Source organism: Garra rufa, chromosome 2 (assembly GCF_049309525.1).
Source record: "Garra rufa chromosome 2, GarRuf1.0, whole genome shotgun sequence".
NCBI classification, from domain to species: Eukaryota; Metazoa; Chordata; class Actinopteri; order Cypriniformes; family Cyprinidae; genus Garra; species Garra rufa.
In genome coordinates this window covers 48517550-48534462 of record NC_133362.1, presented here as the reverse complement: position 1 = coordinate 48534462, position 16913 = coordinate 48517550, and the positions used below count along the sequence as shown (strand labels likewise).

The 16913-nt window shown below is 40.3% G+C and overlaps 1 protein-coding gene across 18 annotated transcripts in view; it reads right to left on the bottom strand.

The window, feature by feature from the left end:
• vit (vitrin) overlaps window positions 1-16459 on the bottom strand; it is a 32635-nt gene extending 16176 nt beyond the window's left edge. For 2 of the 18 annotated variants that reach the window (XM_073834324.1, XM_073834330.1), the window contains exons 1-13: window positions 16322-16459; window positions 12480-12580; window positions 10974-11033; window positions 10724-10880; window positions 9744-9877; window positions 9542-9619; window positions 8251-8430; window positions 8095-8145; window positions 7470-7508; window positions 7321-7373; window positions 6219-6285; window positions 6041-6103; window positions 79-153 (exon numbers count right to left, since the gene is read on the bottom strand). In XM_073834324.1, the coding sequence (XP_073690425.1) occupies window positions 79-153; window positions 6041-6103; window positions 6219-6285; window positions 7321-7373; window positions 7470-7508; window positions 8095-8145; window positions 8251-8430; window positions 9542-9619; window positions 9744-9877; window positions 10724-10880; window positions 10974-11033; window positions 12480-12513 (991 nt within the window). In that variant the 5' untranslated portion in view covers window positions 12514-12580; window positions 16322-16459. Of the gene's footprint in view, window positions 1-78; window positions 154-6040; window positions 6104-6218; window positions 6286-7319; window positions 7374-7469; window positions 7509-7995; window positions 8029-8094; window positions 8146-8250; window positions 8431-9541; window positions 9620-9743; window positions 9878-10723; window positions 10881-10973; window positions 11034-12479; window positions 12581-16321 lie in introns of all 18 variants that reach the window. The other 16 variants (XM_073834326.1, XM_073834327.1, XM_073834325.1 and 13 more) reach the window with 16 other exon arrangements.
• Window positions 16460-16913: the final 454 nt, after the last annotated feature.

Genomic DNA, 16913 nt, shown 5'->3' with positions numbered 1-16913 from the left:
TATGTCTTCTTTATTGCTCGCTTATGGAGGGTTATGTTATTGAACTGGATGATGACACCTGCATGATGATTATGATACCTGTTGGTCTTCTGGTGCCAGAGAACCAATCAGGTCGTGCGTATGCAGGGTTTGGCCAGTCTCTTCTTGCAAATGCTAGATAGGAAGATCGAGAAACTAATTACAATACATTACATTAAGACATCAAACTGACCTTTAGAACTGAGACTTTAGAACAAATATTTTATATTAATCTGTTAATCATGTTTAGAGGTTGACATTTTGGAGCATTCTTTTGATCAGGCCCGGCTCCAGGCTGTCTTGCCCACCCAATCAGAATCGTGTAGTGATTAAAACCAATCTGAAGCAGACTGTATTTTGAGAAATTTAAAATATAGCTGGAGACGGCCAACACCAGAAAAATTGCAGCATTTTCTTTTATTAGCCGAATGCAACACGCTGAATTCACGCTGAGGCTTCAGTCTGTTGCGTAAAGCAAGAGACTGACAATGAGTGAAAACGGGCCGAAGTATTTGTGCTATCACGGGGAGTCTGTGAGTTAGAGGAGTTTGATACATGACTATGAATCATAGACTACCACTGAAATTACCTGAGCAGTTTAATAAATGTTCTAAAAAGAGTTGAATAAATGCCCTGCTCGTTCAATAACGTGCATTCATTGCATGGACGAGGAAACAACATAATATAAGCTTCTAAAATGCATGTAGGCTAAACTGTTTGGTTGAAAGCTTACCCCTTTTGGCTTGCTGTTAATAGTGAATGAAAACTGTAAGTAAAGAGCTTGTTACTATGGCAAATATCGTCTCGACTGTAAGAAATGTAGGCCTATAGTGTTCCCCTTCTATAACCTAAACGACCAACGATATTTAGTGATGCAAACTATTCAACTTTTTTTTTTTTTTTGCTGTTTTGAATGGAAATCAGGTCTGTCATTTACGTGATTAATTTAATTCCAAATTGATTATGACGACAATAGCATTTTTCTATTTTGCATTCTTAACAATACAACTGAAATTAAATGAGTGCATATTTTTAAAATAAAAATATTATTTGAAGCTCAGACTGATTACTTTAAAAAAATATTATTATTGTTATTTTATTATTTTTCTTCTTCTTTTAAATTATACCCCTAGCTAAATCTATTTAATTATTTTAGTTGTTTAGTTTCTTTAAATAAATACCATTACCATAGTGGTCTGGTCTAAGTTGGTTGAAAAGAATCACCATTGTAGAAACAATGATCCAGAGAAAGAGAATAAAGTGATTTTTTGTACTATTCACTAAAGAAAAACACAGTTTATTTTGTTGTGAAAGTGCATAATATTCTTTCTGCAGGTGTGCGAGTCATTGAATGATTCACTCAACCAATTTGTTCAAAAACATTCAGAAATAAACACCTCAACTGTGTGTTGCTCAGAGATGCAACTGTCGATTTAGCTTTGACTTTACTTGGCAGCGGAGCATAATTAGACAAAGTGGCAATATTGTGTCTAAAAAACAATTGATAAAACTTTTTACTGAACTGCTATATAAAAACAATGGGTATTTTGTGTCTGAAATGCATTTCAAGAATTAGTGCGGAGCATAAGAGCCTCGTTCATGCCTTAAAGGGGTGCTATTATGCTTTTTCACTTTTTGATCTTTAGCCAGTGTGTGGTGTGTATGTTTGGGCATAAAAAACATCTACAAAGTTACAAATCTCAAAGTCCACTCCAAACAGAGATATTTAGTTTTTAAAAAATCTCTTTTCAAGAAATGAAGCTAGCGCAAGTTCTGGCAGGAAGACTCAATCGTTCGCGTCACTAATTACCTCCTCATCTTCCAATCACATCATTACTGTAGCTTTAAAGGGTAGCGCTTACCATGTCTGAGTTCGCAGATGCTGTTGCTCCAGCACACAGCCGTGAAACTGGATTCCAGCCGCAGTTGCAAGGAGCGGAGCTGTTAACTCTCTCAAACTGACAGGATTTATCACGGATACCATGGTTACTTCATTAAAAACGACTGTCGGCATAGTTTAACGTGAACCGTGCGGTTCTCCTCTTCTGCGGATGTGTTTGCGGTGCAGGAGTCGTAACAATGTACCCTCGTCTCGCTGGCGGCGGTAGACAGAAGCAGCGGCTAGAGCCCAGTCTAGCGAATCTGTGAGCTCGAGCTGCTCAAGCGGCGGCATGAGGCTCTGATCGCCAGCGCGCTCGCGCTACACGCGCCAACCCGATCCGGAGAGAGCCGAGCGGCCGAGCGCCGACACGAACCCGCGGTGCTCACCGATGCCATCGCTCCCGTACCTCCATCCTCGAAGCCCAGCAAGCTCTCCAGCCTCGATCTAGGTAAATCCTATTTTTTTTCTACTGGTGGTGGTGTTTTGCCAAAGCGGTTGGCACTTTCATGAATTGCATGGCTAGCTACTAAAGCAAGATGGCCTGCGGGTTATACGTCTGTCAAACAGCTGTACACGCTATAGGTTCAAGTGGCTGCAGCTTATGCTGCCTTCATGCGCTATCATAATTATAAATACCAAAGCTATCAAGACGGCCCGCGGCCCATGCGTTCTATCAGAAGATGGCCTGTGTATTCAATCATGCGTTCTATCCAAAGATGGCCTGTGTATTTATTCATGCGTTCTACCAAAAGATGGCCTGTGTATTCAATCATGCGTTCTATCCAAAGATGGCCTGTGTATTTATTCATGCATTCTACCAAAAGACGGCCTGCGTATTCAATCATGCGTTCTATCCAAAGACGGCCTGTGTATTTATTCATGCGTTCTATCAAAAGACGGCTTGCGTATTCAATCATGCGTTCTATCCAAAGACGGCCTGTGTATTTATTCATGCGTTCTACCAAAAGATGGCCTGTGTATTCAATCATGCGTTCTACCAAAAGAGGGCTGTGTATTCAATCATGCGTCTATCAAAAGAGGGCTGTGTATTCTATCATGCGTTCTATCAAAAGATGGCCTGTGGCCCAAGCGTTCTATCAAAAGATGGCCTGTGGCCCAAGCGTTCTATCAAAAGATGGCCTGTGGCCCATGCGTTCTATCAAAAGATGGCCTGTGGCCCAAGCGTTCTATCAAAAGATGGCCTGTGGCCCATGTGTTCTATCAAAAGATGGCCTGTGGCCCATGTGTTCTATCAAAAGATGGCCCGTGGCCCATGTGTTCTATCAAAAGATGGCCTGTGGCCCATGTGTTCTATCAAAAGATGGCCTGTGGCCCATGCGTTCTATCAAAAGATGGCCTGTGGCCCAAGCGTTCTATCAAAAGATGGCCTGTGGCCCATGTGTTCTATCAAAAGATGGCCTGTGGCCCATGTGTTCTATCAAAAGATGGCCTGTGGCCCATGTGTTCTATCAAAAGATGGCCTGTGGCCCATGTGTTCTATCAAAAGATGGCCTGTGGCCCATGTGTTCTATCAAAAGATGGCCTGTGGCCCATGTGTTCTATCAAAAGATGCCCGTGGCCCATGCGTTCTATCAAAGGATGGCCCTGTTTCACGTCGCAATCAAGGATACCAGGAGCATATGTTCATTTTCAAAAAAAAAAAAAAAAAACAGCTAGTGGTTCATTTAAGTTAACCATGAATGGCACTCATCTAAATCTAATTTGTTTCTCTTTCTTTCTCCATCTAAGCCAGGAACCCCAGGATTCACGACCGTAAGGTAATTTTAAAACCGTCCTTTGGGGGTGGGCCCCGTTCTGGTGGATCCTTAAGTCCACCTATCTTTGGGGGTTAGCGGCGCCCCCGCCTTCGTCCTCAGGCGGGACTCGCTGTTTCCGTACCCTCGGAATGCGAGTTACGAACGGGGCCTACGCCAAAGAACCGGATTGCTTGCTGAGCTTCTACATAAATGTAATCGGTATAGTATAAATTCTCCCGAGTCTTTCTGGTAGAAATGAAGCTAGCGCAAGTTCTGGCAGGAAGACTCAATCGTTCGCGTCACTAATTACCTCCTCATCTTCCAATCACATCATTACTGTAGCTTTAAAGGGTAGCGCTTACCATGTCTGAGTTCGCAGATGCTGTTGCTCCAGCACCTCCATCCTCCCCACCTCCACCAAGATGGAATCTCTCCTCCAACTCCTCTATTCTACCAAGCTGGGTCATCCCTCTATTACCACATCCATCAATCAGGCTATCCCCTTCTTCACGAAGACCTCAGATTGTCTTCCTCAATCCTCACCATCACCAGTTGGCCCCTTTCCTGACTCCGCGGGGGGGTTAGCGGCGCCCCCGCCTTCGTCCTCAGGCGGGACTCGCTGTTTCCGTACCCTCGGAATGCGAGTTACGAACGGGGCCTACGCCAAAGAACCGGATTGCTTGCTGAGCTTCTACATAAATGTAATCGGTATAGTATAAATTCTCCCGAGTCTTTCTGGTAGAACTACAACGAAACGACTTGTTTGGACTACAGCGTTTGTTTTCTGCATGCAATGATGTCACAACGCGGTATCCTGCCTACTGAAATTCAATTTGGTGGGTGGGGGATTTGCCTAACTTTACCCATGTATTATGGACAGCCGCTTTTGGGATGCTACAGCGAGCCGTAGGTCGGCTTATTCAAACACAGCTTTAACTAAAGGGTCCGCGAACTGCTCCGGTAGCCGTGCTGAAGCCGCGCCGTTCACGTGTGTTGAACAGAGGGTCCAAACACACGCAGATACGCTGCTGATGTGAACACGAGCATTGACTATAGTGATCATCCGTGGACGCGTCGGAGCCGAGCAGTGTGTGGTAAGAGATTTATTCATCATACAGTGTAGATAGCTTCACTAGCCTTATGGTTTCAGGCATGCAAATAATTAAACACATTAGCACAATAATGATAATGTCACGGATCCGCGATCTCGCATGCTGAAGATAGGACCAACAATAGTGTATTATTTACTCACCCTTCATGCATCCTAGGTGTATATGACTTCCTTCTTTCAGACGAATGCAATCGGAGTTATATTAAATCAATTCTAGACTCATACAACAGCATAGACTGAAAATACGTTGATCCATAGTAAAAAAGTGCCTCACATGGCTCCGGGGCGGTCGGTAAAAGCCTCCTTTAGCAATCAGATGTGTTTTTGTAAAAAAAAAATATCCATATTTAAAACGTAAGAGTCACTTTAATCTAGTTTGCTGCTTTGGGAAGGGGCGCAGCAGTGCTGAACGCGGTCTATGCTGTTTGCCAATCACAACGCAGTGGGACTGCTGGCCAATCACTATACATTTGGTTTTTCGGAAGGCGGAACCCGGAACTAATCGAGCCGTTTGTGCCAGCCTGGGGAGAAAGCTATCGTAATAATGTAAATTATGTGAAAAATATTGCGTTTTTTGAACAACTAAGCATGAGAGCATGTTCAAGTACACCCCAAAAACAGAATAAAGACTTTGTAAAGGAGCATAATAGGACCCCTTTAAAACAAACGATAGTTGGCTAGTGCATGGTGTTATCACTTATTTACATTGCCTTACAATGAACGTGATTTCACCAAGTACAATATGTTCTTGGATCAACATGGAACAACATTTCAATCAACCAATCAGTATTGAGGGATAACTTTTCAGGAAATGTCCGTTTTAAGCTTACAATCAGGGTTAGGTACACCCTTGTTAATCAGCTATCATTTCTCTCTGATATTAGGAATACATTATGAGTAGGGTTAGGTTTAGGGGTAGGGATTGGGTTAAGTCTATATTTTTGGACAGTAAAGTTGATCCAGGATCAACAAAATACGTTGCCAGTATCTAATTTATTACTAGTTTTCAACTTACCTGATGCCACTGTAGGAACCTGGTAAAGCTGTTAGTAAATATACCCAAGGTGCACTCGATACTTACAGTATTTACTGTCAAGTATGATTTGGTAATGTTTACTTGGGAGTACTGCTATCTCTAAAGGTGTTAATTTAAGACAAAGCATTACCTGATCCCTCTGATGAGCATTGGGCTTTCAGTTGTTTTGTTTGATGTGTATCAGCACACATGCAAAGACACGCACATGCTAATAGATGGCACCTGCAGATACTTACAGGGATTCGACTGCGCCGTGTGCTGCTTCCTCTCAGGCTGCGGCTGCACCCGACTGAAAGCTGCTTAACAATGTGAAACAGATGTAAAAATATCCAAGAGAGAAGAAAGCAAGAGTTTATGCCTGCATCGCAGCTGCTACTGAATGATGTCTGAATTGAATGAATGAGTCATGCGAACCTGACGTTGAGGAAACTTGCGGCTGTCTTCTCATTGCGGTGGCCGTCTCTGGTCTGTGCACACCTGCCGTCAAAATACAAACAAACATTCAAGACAAGTTACATGTAAAGCTGCACTTTACTGATAAAACACAATAAATTTAAATGAACAATAGAAAGTCTGAGCTGATCTACAGCTGTGATATACCAATGACTGTGCCTTTCATATATATAAAACATGTTTTGTTCTGTCTTTGGGGATAGTTGTATGTGCTCAACTAGTAATTGTGGTGAAAAGGAATTATATATGTAGGGTTATGACATTTACTTTTCTGGTAGGCAGATAAAGGTATCTTGTGTGAAAGAAATCTGATGTTCTAGTCGATGTTTGTGCGGTTTAACAGAAGAAAAGTTACTGTACTGGGTCTACCCTACGCAATTCCATTCCTCCATTTGCATGAAGATGTTCATTTGTGAACAGATTTTTGATATTTCAAATGGTTGGGTCATGGCGAGGAAATAAATTGATGGCTGGAAGACATGGAAATGGGCAAAGCTTATAAAATGGGCATGAAGGAGGACCTCTGTAGAGACTCTAAATTACAGTCATTAGCTCTGAATTTGTACATACTCCTCCAAAGAGATTCATGTGATTCTCACCAGACATCCAATACACTAATGGTGCTAAACTCATCTTTGATCTCAAATGGTGTTATTATGGTGAGGAATTAAATTAACCACAAAAATGGGAAACAGTTCATTGTCTGATTTAGATCAAATTAGTGTTTGGTCATTGGCTGATCACACAAATGTGGCTACTGGCAGAAAGAAGTGTGATATATATATATACAGATTTTGAAACTGTTTTATATTTGGATTAAAGAGACAAATACATACAAGCTAGAGATAGCTTGGAAAAACAAAGGAAAACAGCACGTGAGATTAGCAACTCTCATCTAGTTCAGGACACAAACAGTCACCAGCAAAACTTAAACAATATACCTGCTCATTTAAAAAAAAAAAAAGAAAAAAGAAAAGTACTACAGTACCAAGAAACTTAAACACATCAGGCAAGAAACACGGGACAAGGACACACAGTCAGAGTAACAGGAGTGTGGTTTACCTGTGTTTGTGCGGGGTAAAAACCTGTTGGCATAGACGGAGCTGCCTCTGAATGCTTTAGACAAATATTTTGATTAGAGTTTCAAATGTTATGGCTCGTGTTACTGACAGAGAAAGTGAGGACTACAGACAGTGTCAAAGTAGGACATACCTTGCGAAGGACCCTTTCCTTGGGCACTCTGTGACTGTCCTACATGCAGTATTTAGAGAAAACAGATATTGAAGCACTAGATATATTCTCTGTTTATTTTCCATGCAGGATTTATCAGTGCATGTTATTTTGAAGAAAAAATGTTTTAAACCTTCACCAAAATGTAGTACTATATTCTGCCTTTGAAACAACTAACCACTTGAAAATTGTCACCTTATAATTTTAATTTTCATTGAATATCTTTGTTATTCAGAAATGCATCACATTGTCGAAGTAAAATGCTGTTTCATGCTGACTTTAAAGTGGATTAGACTAAAAAAGGGATTCACAGACCAACACCAACTAAACCCTAAAAGACACCGACAGTTGCTACAATAACAAAGAAGCAAAGGAAAACTGCAAGAAACCATTAGTTCTGTAAACCACTAAAAACACACCCAGAAGGCCCTGAATTAAATTATACGACAGCAGCCACAAGAACACAAGCACCACGTGAGGGAGACTTCAACATGCCTGCTTGACTTACGTGCAACAGAGCTGAAATACGGGTGACTGCTGCCTAGATCAGAAAGAAAGAGGTTGCTTTAGAAACAGTGAGAGGAAAGAGGGCGAATAGAGAGGGAACCTGATTCGTATCGTCCAGGCAGGATGCTCATTTCAATAGGGTACTGAAAAACTGATCCAAGAATAAATTAATAAAGGGGTTGATTTAACTGTAGGCCTAATAAACTATGATTCATTCAGTTAATTAAAGCATCAGATCTATAAAAGGCTGGCTCACCTGCCTCGGGGATTTTGTGAACGGAGACCCGTGGCTTGGCTGATGTGGTAGTGGGTGGGGCTGTGGTGATGGGTGTGGTCACATGAGTGGTTGTGGGCGGAGCTGCAGTGGTGGTCGTCTCTGGCTCTAGAGCCTCTGTCACTGGCGACATTGTGGAGAATGGCAGGTCTTTGGAATCGCCTTAGGAAAACATTAACGGACGATGAGCTACTACTGGACAGTGACATTCATCATCAAAAAGCTTTTACAAAACTACAATGTGTGGTTCACTGGAAGATTCTGAACATGGATGATCCACACTCTGTCAGGCTTTTTTTTTATACAATAAAGATTGTGTCAAAGCAGCTTTACAGTGTTAAACAGGACAATAGTGTGCCGATAATACAGTAGGACAATGGTAAAGTCAGTTTCTCATTTAAAGGGACAGTTCACCAAAAAATGAAAATGTGATGTTTATCTGCTTACCCCCAGGGCATCCAAAATGTAGGTGACTTTGTATTCAAACCGTTGCAGTCTGTCAGTCATATAATGGCCATATTGCGGTGGACACGCCATGCACCGGCTGTTTTGAACGCGCTCAGGACAGTTCAACATTGCGGTGGATCAGACGTAAATAATGATATAAATACTGTTTCTTGCACAGACCGATCGTTGTGTGTCTTAACACCTCAAGAGCCGCAGGGTTTAATTTGGTTTTGTCTGTGTATGTTTTTTGGACTCTCAAAGATTTGGTGCCCATTGACTGCCATTATATGAATGACAAACTGCAATGGTTTAAGTTAAAAATCTTCGTTTGTGTTCTACTGAGGAAACAAAGTCACCTACATCCTGGAGGCCCTGGGGGTAAGCAGATACACATCAACTTCATTTTTGAGTGAACTATCCCTTTAAAGTCAGCTTATTTCTGATTCAGTAATGTCATCGTCTAGCTTCATTTAGTTCTCTTCAAATACTATCTGTGCAATCAAGCCCACAATATTGCCAGAAATTAAGTGTAAAGTTAAAAAAAAAGTTCAAATTTAATCACAGTGTTTGCAAGATCCTTAGGCATACTTTCCATTTTTATGTTTTTTTTTTTTAAATTAATATTTAAAATGAAAGTTCGACCTACAGTACACTGGGAGAATCTAACAGCCAATGATCATGCTGCATTTCAGTTATTATGCATTCCTTGGGAATCGAACCTATGACCTTTGCATTGCTAGCACCATGTATTACTGTTTAAGTTAAAGGAAAGTCTTAACAAAAGGCTCATATACATGAGCATTACTAGCTGGCTAAACCCACTTACCTGTTTTCACTGTGCTGGGTCTTGAGGATACAAAGGCCAGAGTGGATGGGTAGATCACCCCCTTCTTTGGTTTACCCTCTGAAACCAAAAGTTATAAATCCAACATTTAAAACATAAGTCAAGCAATGTGAGAAAGAACATCTCATATGAAAATACTGTGTCTTCCAACTGTTTTCCAACAGTGTTTAGTGGTCTACACTACCTGATACAGAAAACGATTCTCTCCAGTTGGGTAAGGACAGAGAGCGGACACCGTTGGCAAAGCTACCCTTGTAGACTGCCTGTCCTGCCATCTTCATCACAATTACTTTTCCTCCAGAGTTCGTGATGACTCCACTGATAACAAAATAACAGCAAAATCACCATGCATGTGAGATGTATTTACTTACAGCATCTGTAGTGATTTAGGTGGCTTGTAATTTAAATTTGAATGAAATCCAATGGCAAAGAGGGCTTGATCCCTTCTGAGGTCCGTCTATGAAAAAATATAAAATCCAAACAAAATGCATGCCATCTGCCTTTTACTGGCTGCATACTGCTGTGAGAAATATTGGCCAGTTCTGACCAAATTATAAGAGCAACAAAGATCATGGAGAGAGAGGGGGAATAGGGTCAAGGAAATCATACAGCAGCCCACATCTCCCCCATGTGCACTGACTGATACACCATAACAGATGATAAAGTAGTAGCCAACATTATTTGTTGAAGAGGCACACATATTGTGAGCAGCTTTCCCTTTGATCCACCCGTGTTATTATGAACGTTTATCATGTTTTATAGGGTCAGAACATCACCACTGAGGCCTTCATCTAAATTCTTTTACTCTTTAAACATCTTAGGATGTTGCGATTACACTTAACAACCATGAAACAGATGACTGACAATCAGAGCAGACTGTGAAAGATCTCTAAAGACATCTTCTCCCTTCCTGAAGAAGATCCATTGCATCATATATAGGTTTCCTAGACTTTCTGATCACTAAATGGTTATGAAAAATCTCTGATGAAGCTGGTTGTTGCACCCCCAAAACTACAAAGGTCACGAAAAGGAAAAAAGAAAAAATTGTGATTTTGTCAAGGGAGCTCAAGCTTTTGCATAGTATTGTCATTTATTCTAACACTGATCATTAGTTAGAAGCAGGTGAACACTGGGTCTCTCAGACTGCAAACTGTTTGAGCTCACCTGTGAATGGCAGCATTGCATATACTGGATATGGAGGCAAATACACCCGTCCCATACACCTTCTCCTTGGTCTCCCTGCAGTTAGCTGGGCACTTTACAATAAACTCTGGGTGACTGATCTTCCCAGCCCGCATAACACATTCTATTGCTGGCACAACTGGAAAAGCAGAGGCGATGTCAGAAGAACATTCTTTCTAATGGCAAATGTCTCAAACATGCATATTACTATCAACATAATTATTGCAGCTACCTTGTTTTGGCTTTTTGTTCTTTCCATTTGGCTTTGCTCCACTGGAAGTCAGCAGAAATGCTAGGAACAAACAGTAGGTCATATAGAACATAAAACACATGCAAAAGATTATTTTACAGTCTCTGGAGGCAAATGAGACTGTAATCAGACTGTTCCTGGAGTAGTGCAAGTACTCAAAGTAGCAGTAAAACTGCAAGCATGTGTGAGGGCTTCATGTCCCAAACACTCTTTTCTTCCACCTCTACTTCTCTGATGTTGAATTGGGTAATTTGTTTAATTCCAGCTATTATTTTATGTTGTGGACTATTTGTAAACAATGACCAGATCACAGAGCTAACGCATGTCTCTAAAATGAATGCTTTTCTTTAAATGTGTTATTTGAACTTAAATGTTGACTGTCTATTTAGTACAACTGCTGCACACCCCTTGAACTGCTGCTGAACTGAATATATGAAGCAAGCTGCTGTCTACAGTTCATTGGTTTTATCCCGCAGGCCTGCTGATTTCTTGATTCTGACTGGCTGATGAACAATCCTAAGTGTTCAATTATTTTTAGGTAACAGCATACACTTACTTTACAGCTATAAAGCAGCTCCAGGTTATTTGACCGCATACAGTCATATTATTCGCCAATGAGTTTGAGCTATTTCAAAGTCTTTACAACACCAAATGAACCAAAAACAAAGATGCTGACCAAGCAAAGAAACATGACTAACAATAGGATAAAATGATAAACAATTTTCATAGTTTCCCCACCAGAATACCCATATGGAATGCATTTTTTCCTCTTGCTGTCTCTCTCTCTGCACACACATACATACAGTACAGACATAAATGCACACATACATTTGTTTTTAGCTATAATGACTCAATAGTTCACAACTGCAAAGCTAGAGTAAATTACATTGCTCAGTATAGAGGAGGTAGTGTTGCTATTCTTGAAGCAGATAAATGTTTATTAGTAGAGACGCTGATGCCGAACACTGTTGAGAGACGCACAGACTCAGCTAATTCGCACATGCTTTATCTCTCTCTTTCTCTTTCTAATAACTGCATTAGTCTGCTTTTACATTTTGAAATTGGTATAAGAAGAATAATTGACTCTGCTCCACTGAATTATCACCACTTTGGGTGTGCATTATTTTCCAACCTGAGTTTATCGTAATAATTACCTTCTAACTTTAAAGTTTATGTGAATTTCATCTATAAAAGCAACTACTGTAAATGCTAAACATTCTACTTGAAACTAATAAATGACATATTTAAAGACCATCTGGTTAGTCTTTACAAGAAACATATCTCTGGATCACTGTTAATGCTAAACATCTAGTTACTTGCTGTGGTAAAGAAACAGCCTTCGAGTATCATCTTATTATCATGAGAACTCAAACGAGTAAACCAGAATGCCTGTTCCATCCCCAGTTAATTTAGTAAAAAACCAAACCCCTGTTTGCATTCAGAATGCATATAGAACAGTTTCAACTATAAACAAACAAACAAACCTACCTATAAAGACAGCAGTGAGAGTTGGTTTGCTCATCTTGAACTCCACAGCAGGAGTGTAAATCTGGTCAAATGTTCTCTTAATTAAGCCTCTGTATTGCTTCCTGTAATCCAACAGAAAAAAAAATGCATTGATAACTTCACAGAAGCATGACAAATGATATGTGCAAGCAGAATTAAATGAAATAGATGAGAACCGTAGTAGAATAACACCCTCCACAGTTATAGTCTACAAGAGAAGTTATCATGAGTTATTTGAATTTGACCATAAACAATGGCACAAACAAACAAACACAACAGTTCTTATATCCTTGTGAGGTTAATGAAACTACCTTGATGTTAGAACCTTCTTTAGCTGGATTTCTGGTTACAGGAAATACAGTGAAAGATAACTCATCAGACCATGTCATTTTAAATGCCATGTTGCAGGGATCCAGATTTTGTGCTCCATTCTTTGTGTATTTTTGTACACTGGTCCTGGATACAACTGGTTTCTTAATGGCAGCCCTGCCTAAACCCTGGTTTTATGAAGCTTTCTGGGTATTTTGCAGCTCACAATTGCTCAACACACACTCCCAACCACTTCAGGGTAACAACGACTAAGCCACTGCAAAATAAAAGCTAGCATGGCAGATCAGTAATTGCTCGTCTCATCATTACAGGCAGCATCCACATTACATAGCACCAACACTTTGCCTCTGAACTCAACCCTGTCTGCAAGCCCCACTGCCAGAAATCACAATCCTGATTCACTAAAAGCAATACTGTATTCCAAACCAACCTGTAACTGACAGTACAGGTATGTTGGGGATTGGATTGTGGACAGTAACATGTCTTTCTAGGGGTTTCCTTTAATGAACATGTAAAGTGACAATTTTGGTATATTTGATTTATTTAAAGGCCTAGGTGCTTCTGTTTATGTGCTCAAAGACCCTGCTTGAACCAGCATAACCAGCTAAGAACTGTTCCTCAAAGATAAGCTGGTATCCTAACAATATGTACACAAATGAGGGTTCTACTGTACATTTCTGTGCTTGGGACAACCTTTATAGGAAATCCACATGGAATGTATCTGGTTGCCACGACAACTTCAGACGCACCACTGTCCCCACCACTTTCTGACGCCCAAAGGCCATTCTGGGCCCCAAAACAGGAGTGTCTGTCTCATTAACCACCCTGTAACAGTTGCATTTACAGTTGATATAGGTACCTGCTGAACTCAAGTTGAACTCATGTTTAATGTTGTGTTTTAACCCCTCTAGGGGCTTCACCACATGTAGTTTTATTTTTTCTGGTGCTATAATCATTCAGTGCAACGATAACACACGGATTAGGGAGGAATTTTGAGATCAATGAGCTTCTGCTCCTCTTAAAGCCTTGAATGAGCAGACAGTCCAAACCGATGACCACAGGGAGTTCACACATGAAAGAAAAGCTGAGAGACATTGAAGCATCATAAATGGAGTCAGGCCTGTTTTTCATCAAAAGAAACTATACACATTATTCATTCATCCATCGGTCCGTTCTCCAAACCGCCTGTCCTCTGTAGGGTCACAGGGATGCTGGAGTCTATCCCAAAGGACAGGCGGTCAGCACACATTATACACTAAACATCACTAAATCTCATCAACATGAGCTTCAAAGTTTGGGTTGCTGAATTCTACCACCACAATTGAGACAAAAAAAGATTAAATGTTTTCTGAATCACAAGACTGAATATAGCTCATTTTCAGATCAGTGGCAGCTGGTACCTTGAGCTGAAAAATCTCTTGAACAATCATGTGTTAGTCTAAGAAACAGTCTAATATCCTATAATCCTCATTTAACTGATTTCCTTTCAAGCTAAGCGTTACTGCCGCAAATGCAGAACTACACAAAGAATAAAACGTTGAACCTTATAGGTATTATGTACTAACAATTAAATTAATTATTTGATACAATGCAAGTATTTTTAGACTGTATTTGTATTTTTTATCTTTTAAACTGCATGTAATTACATCTGTATTTAATTTCTGTAATTATACACATATAATTACACTTTTGCCTGTACCTCTACCCCTTAACTCATCCTTAAAACTTACCAGACCATCAAACCTGCCCCTAACCTTAACTGTATCCCACTTTAAAAGTAGAACAAGTGTTTTGCAATACAACAATACAATACTGAGAAATCAAAGCAACATAATGCATTCAGAAGTAAATTCAAAAAGCCTTATTCCACTAACGGTAGCACATCAAATTAAAAGATACTTATAAATATTATTGTTATAGAACACTTCATATGTGAGGTGAACTATGCTAGCACAAAATCCTCAAGAACAGTGACAATCAACAAATGTAAAAAATAGACATGTTCTCAACATCACAATACAACAAAGAACTAAAGACAATAACAAAACCAAAAGAAATGGTCAGAAACAAAAGAACAATAATCCAATGCATGCTGGGAATGCACAATCCCTTAACATTTCAGCAATATTGTTAAAAATTAAACTTCTTTGTTTAGACAACTGTGTTTGACTAGTTAGGACAACATTTGCAGAAATTCTGTTGGTGTTTTATTTTTTATGTAATTCACATCTTTGTGAATATTTGTGACTCAAAAGGGCCCTTAAACTTTGTGTGTGTGTGTGTGTGTGTGTGTGTGTGTGTGTGTGTGTGTGTGTGTGTGTGTGTGTGTGTGTGTGTGTGTGTGTGTGTGTGTGTGTGTGTGTGTGTGTAGTGGTTTGGGGTTGCAGTGCATTCTGGGTGGCCTTGTGTCTGTGCAATGTTCTAGATTTAGAAATGGCTTGGGTTCCTCCTTCACTGTGTGTCTGTTGTATTTTTGTATTTATTTATTTTCCCACCTGTTTTCTATTCCATCAGGTGGAAATGCTGCATTTTAGTAGATTAACAGCACACTCTCCTTAACACATACAATCTGAGGAATCAAAATACTGCATGCACATACTTGTTTAGTAATTATTACTGCTTATGAATGACAAATCTAATGATCATTAACAGCATTTGATTGGACAAAAAATGTATACACCTGAGCGCACCTGGAGTCATATACAATTTATTTATTTAGATGAGGAAAACCACATTCTACATGTTTAGTCTATATCTGCAAAAATGAATGAATAAATAAATAAATAAATAAAATCTGATCACCTTTTTAGTAGTTAACTAACATATATGAGTAAAATGGACAGGAAATTATGGTGGTTCAGAAATGTCACAAACTGGATTTGAGCCTGCAATACCTGCCTACATTAGCGCCACAGTTCCGACATATGCGGGAATAATTATCACATATTTCATCCAGAGACTGCTAGGACAGCTGCAGAGCCGAAGAACAAAGAACAGCAGGAGAAACACAACAGACTCCCGCAGTCCTCAAAGAGCAGACATGTCTCTACAGAGCTTCCCTTCACATCTCCACACACGGACACACATCATTCACTCAATACAAGCCTGATCAAGCTCACAGCGATTCCTCACATACTGCTGCTATAAACACAAGACACATGCGCCAATGTGACAGAATAGCTATAGCAGAGAACTGGGCGCAGAATTGTTCTTCCAGCGGTGTGAGGCTGCTGAGGGCTTTCGGCTGCAGGTTCAACATATACGAGTGACTAGATGTTTTCATCCGTGCATTCCCTAAAGCACACATCTGTCCGTGACGCCAAACTGGCTCTTTAATTACTTAGGGAAAAGTTTAACATTAAAACCTGGGTTCAGGGGGAGAAAAGACTAAACCACAAAGCCGCAGGTAATTCCGACTAATCTGGAATTCGTTTGCCTTTTTCTCCGACAAACCGAAACCACATGAAAGTGAGTGAAATGAGAGGTGATCTTACCTGTAGAGCTGCTCGGCTGACGCGCAGAGAGGCTTTGAAACTCCAATCACGCGCGCTACTGCTCAGCGCGTTAAAGTTTCGCTCGACCTGTCAGTGTGCGCGCGTGTGTGCGTGATGCTGGAGGGGGAAAGTTACTGCCTCATTCAGTCCCACCCTAAACACACGCACAGCTGTGAACAGTCATCAAGGTCACGACCAAAACTCTCCATCGATATGCGAGTCACTCTTGCTGTACAGAGCATCGGCATGTCTCCTTCATAACGACCCCATAAACATTTCACTCATCACACAATCTGCAGGCCATTCAGACCTTTAGAGATTGAGAAAGAAGAACAGAAAAGAAAAACGAATCAGATTAAAACCGAAGCACAATCTGAATTCTACCTCTTGTAAATTCTCTAATTTAAATCTAAATTCTCAAATATAGCTTTCTTCACAGTGAATTTTTAATGGTAGGCCTAAACAAATTGGAGATTAACGAACAGATTATCAACTGAAAATGATCAGCTGTTTCATTTAAAAACGTCAGCGCAGGACTACTGAATTAAAATATGAAAATGGTAATGCGGCATTTATTCTATGTTTAAGGGGA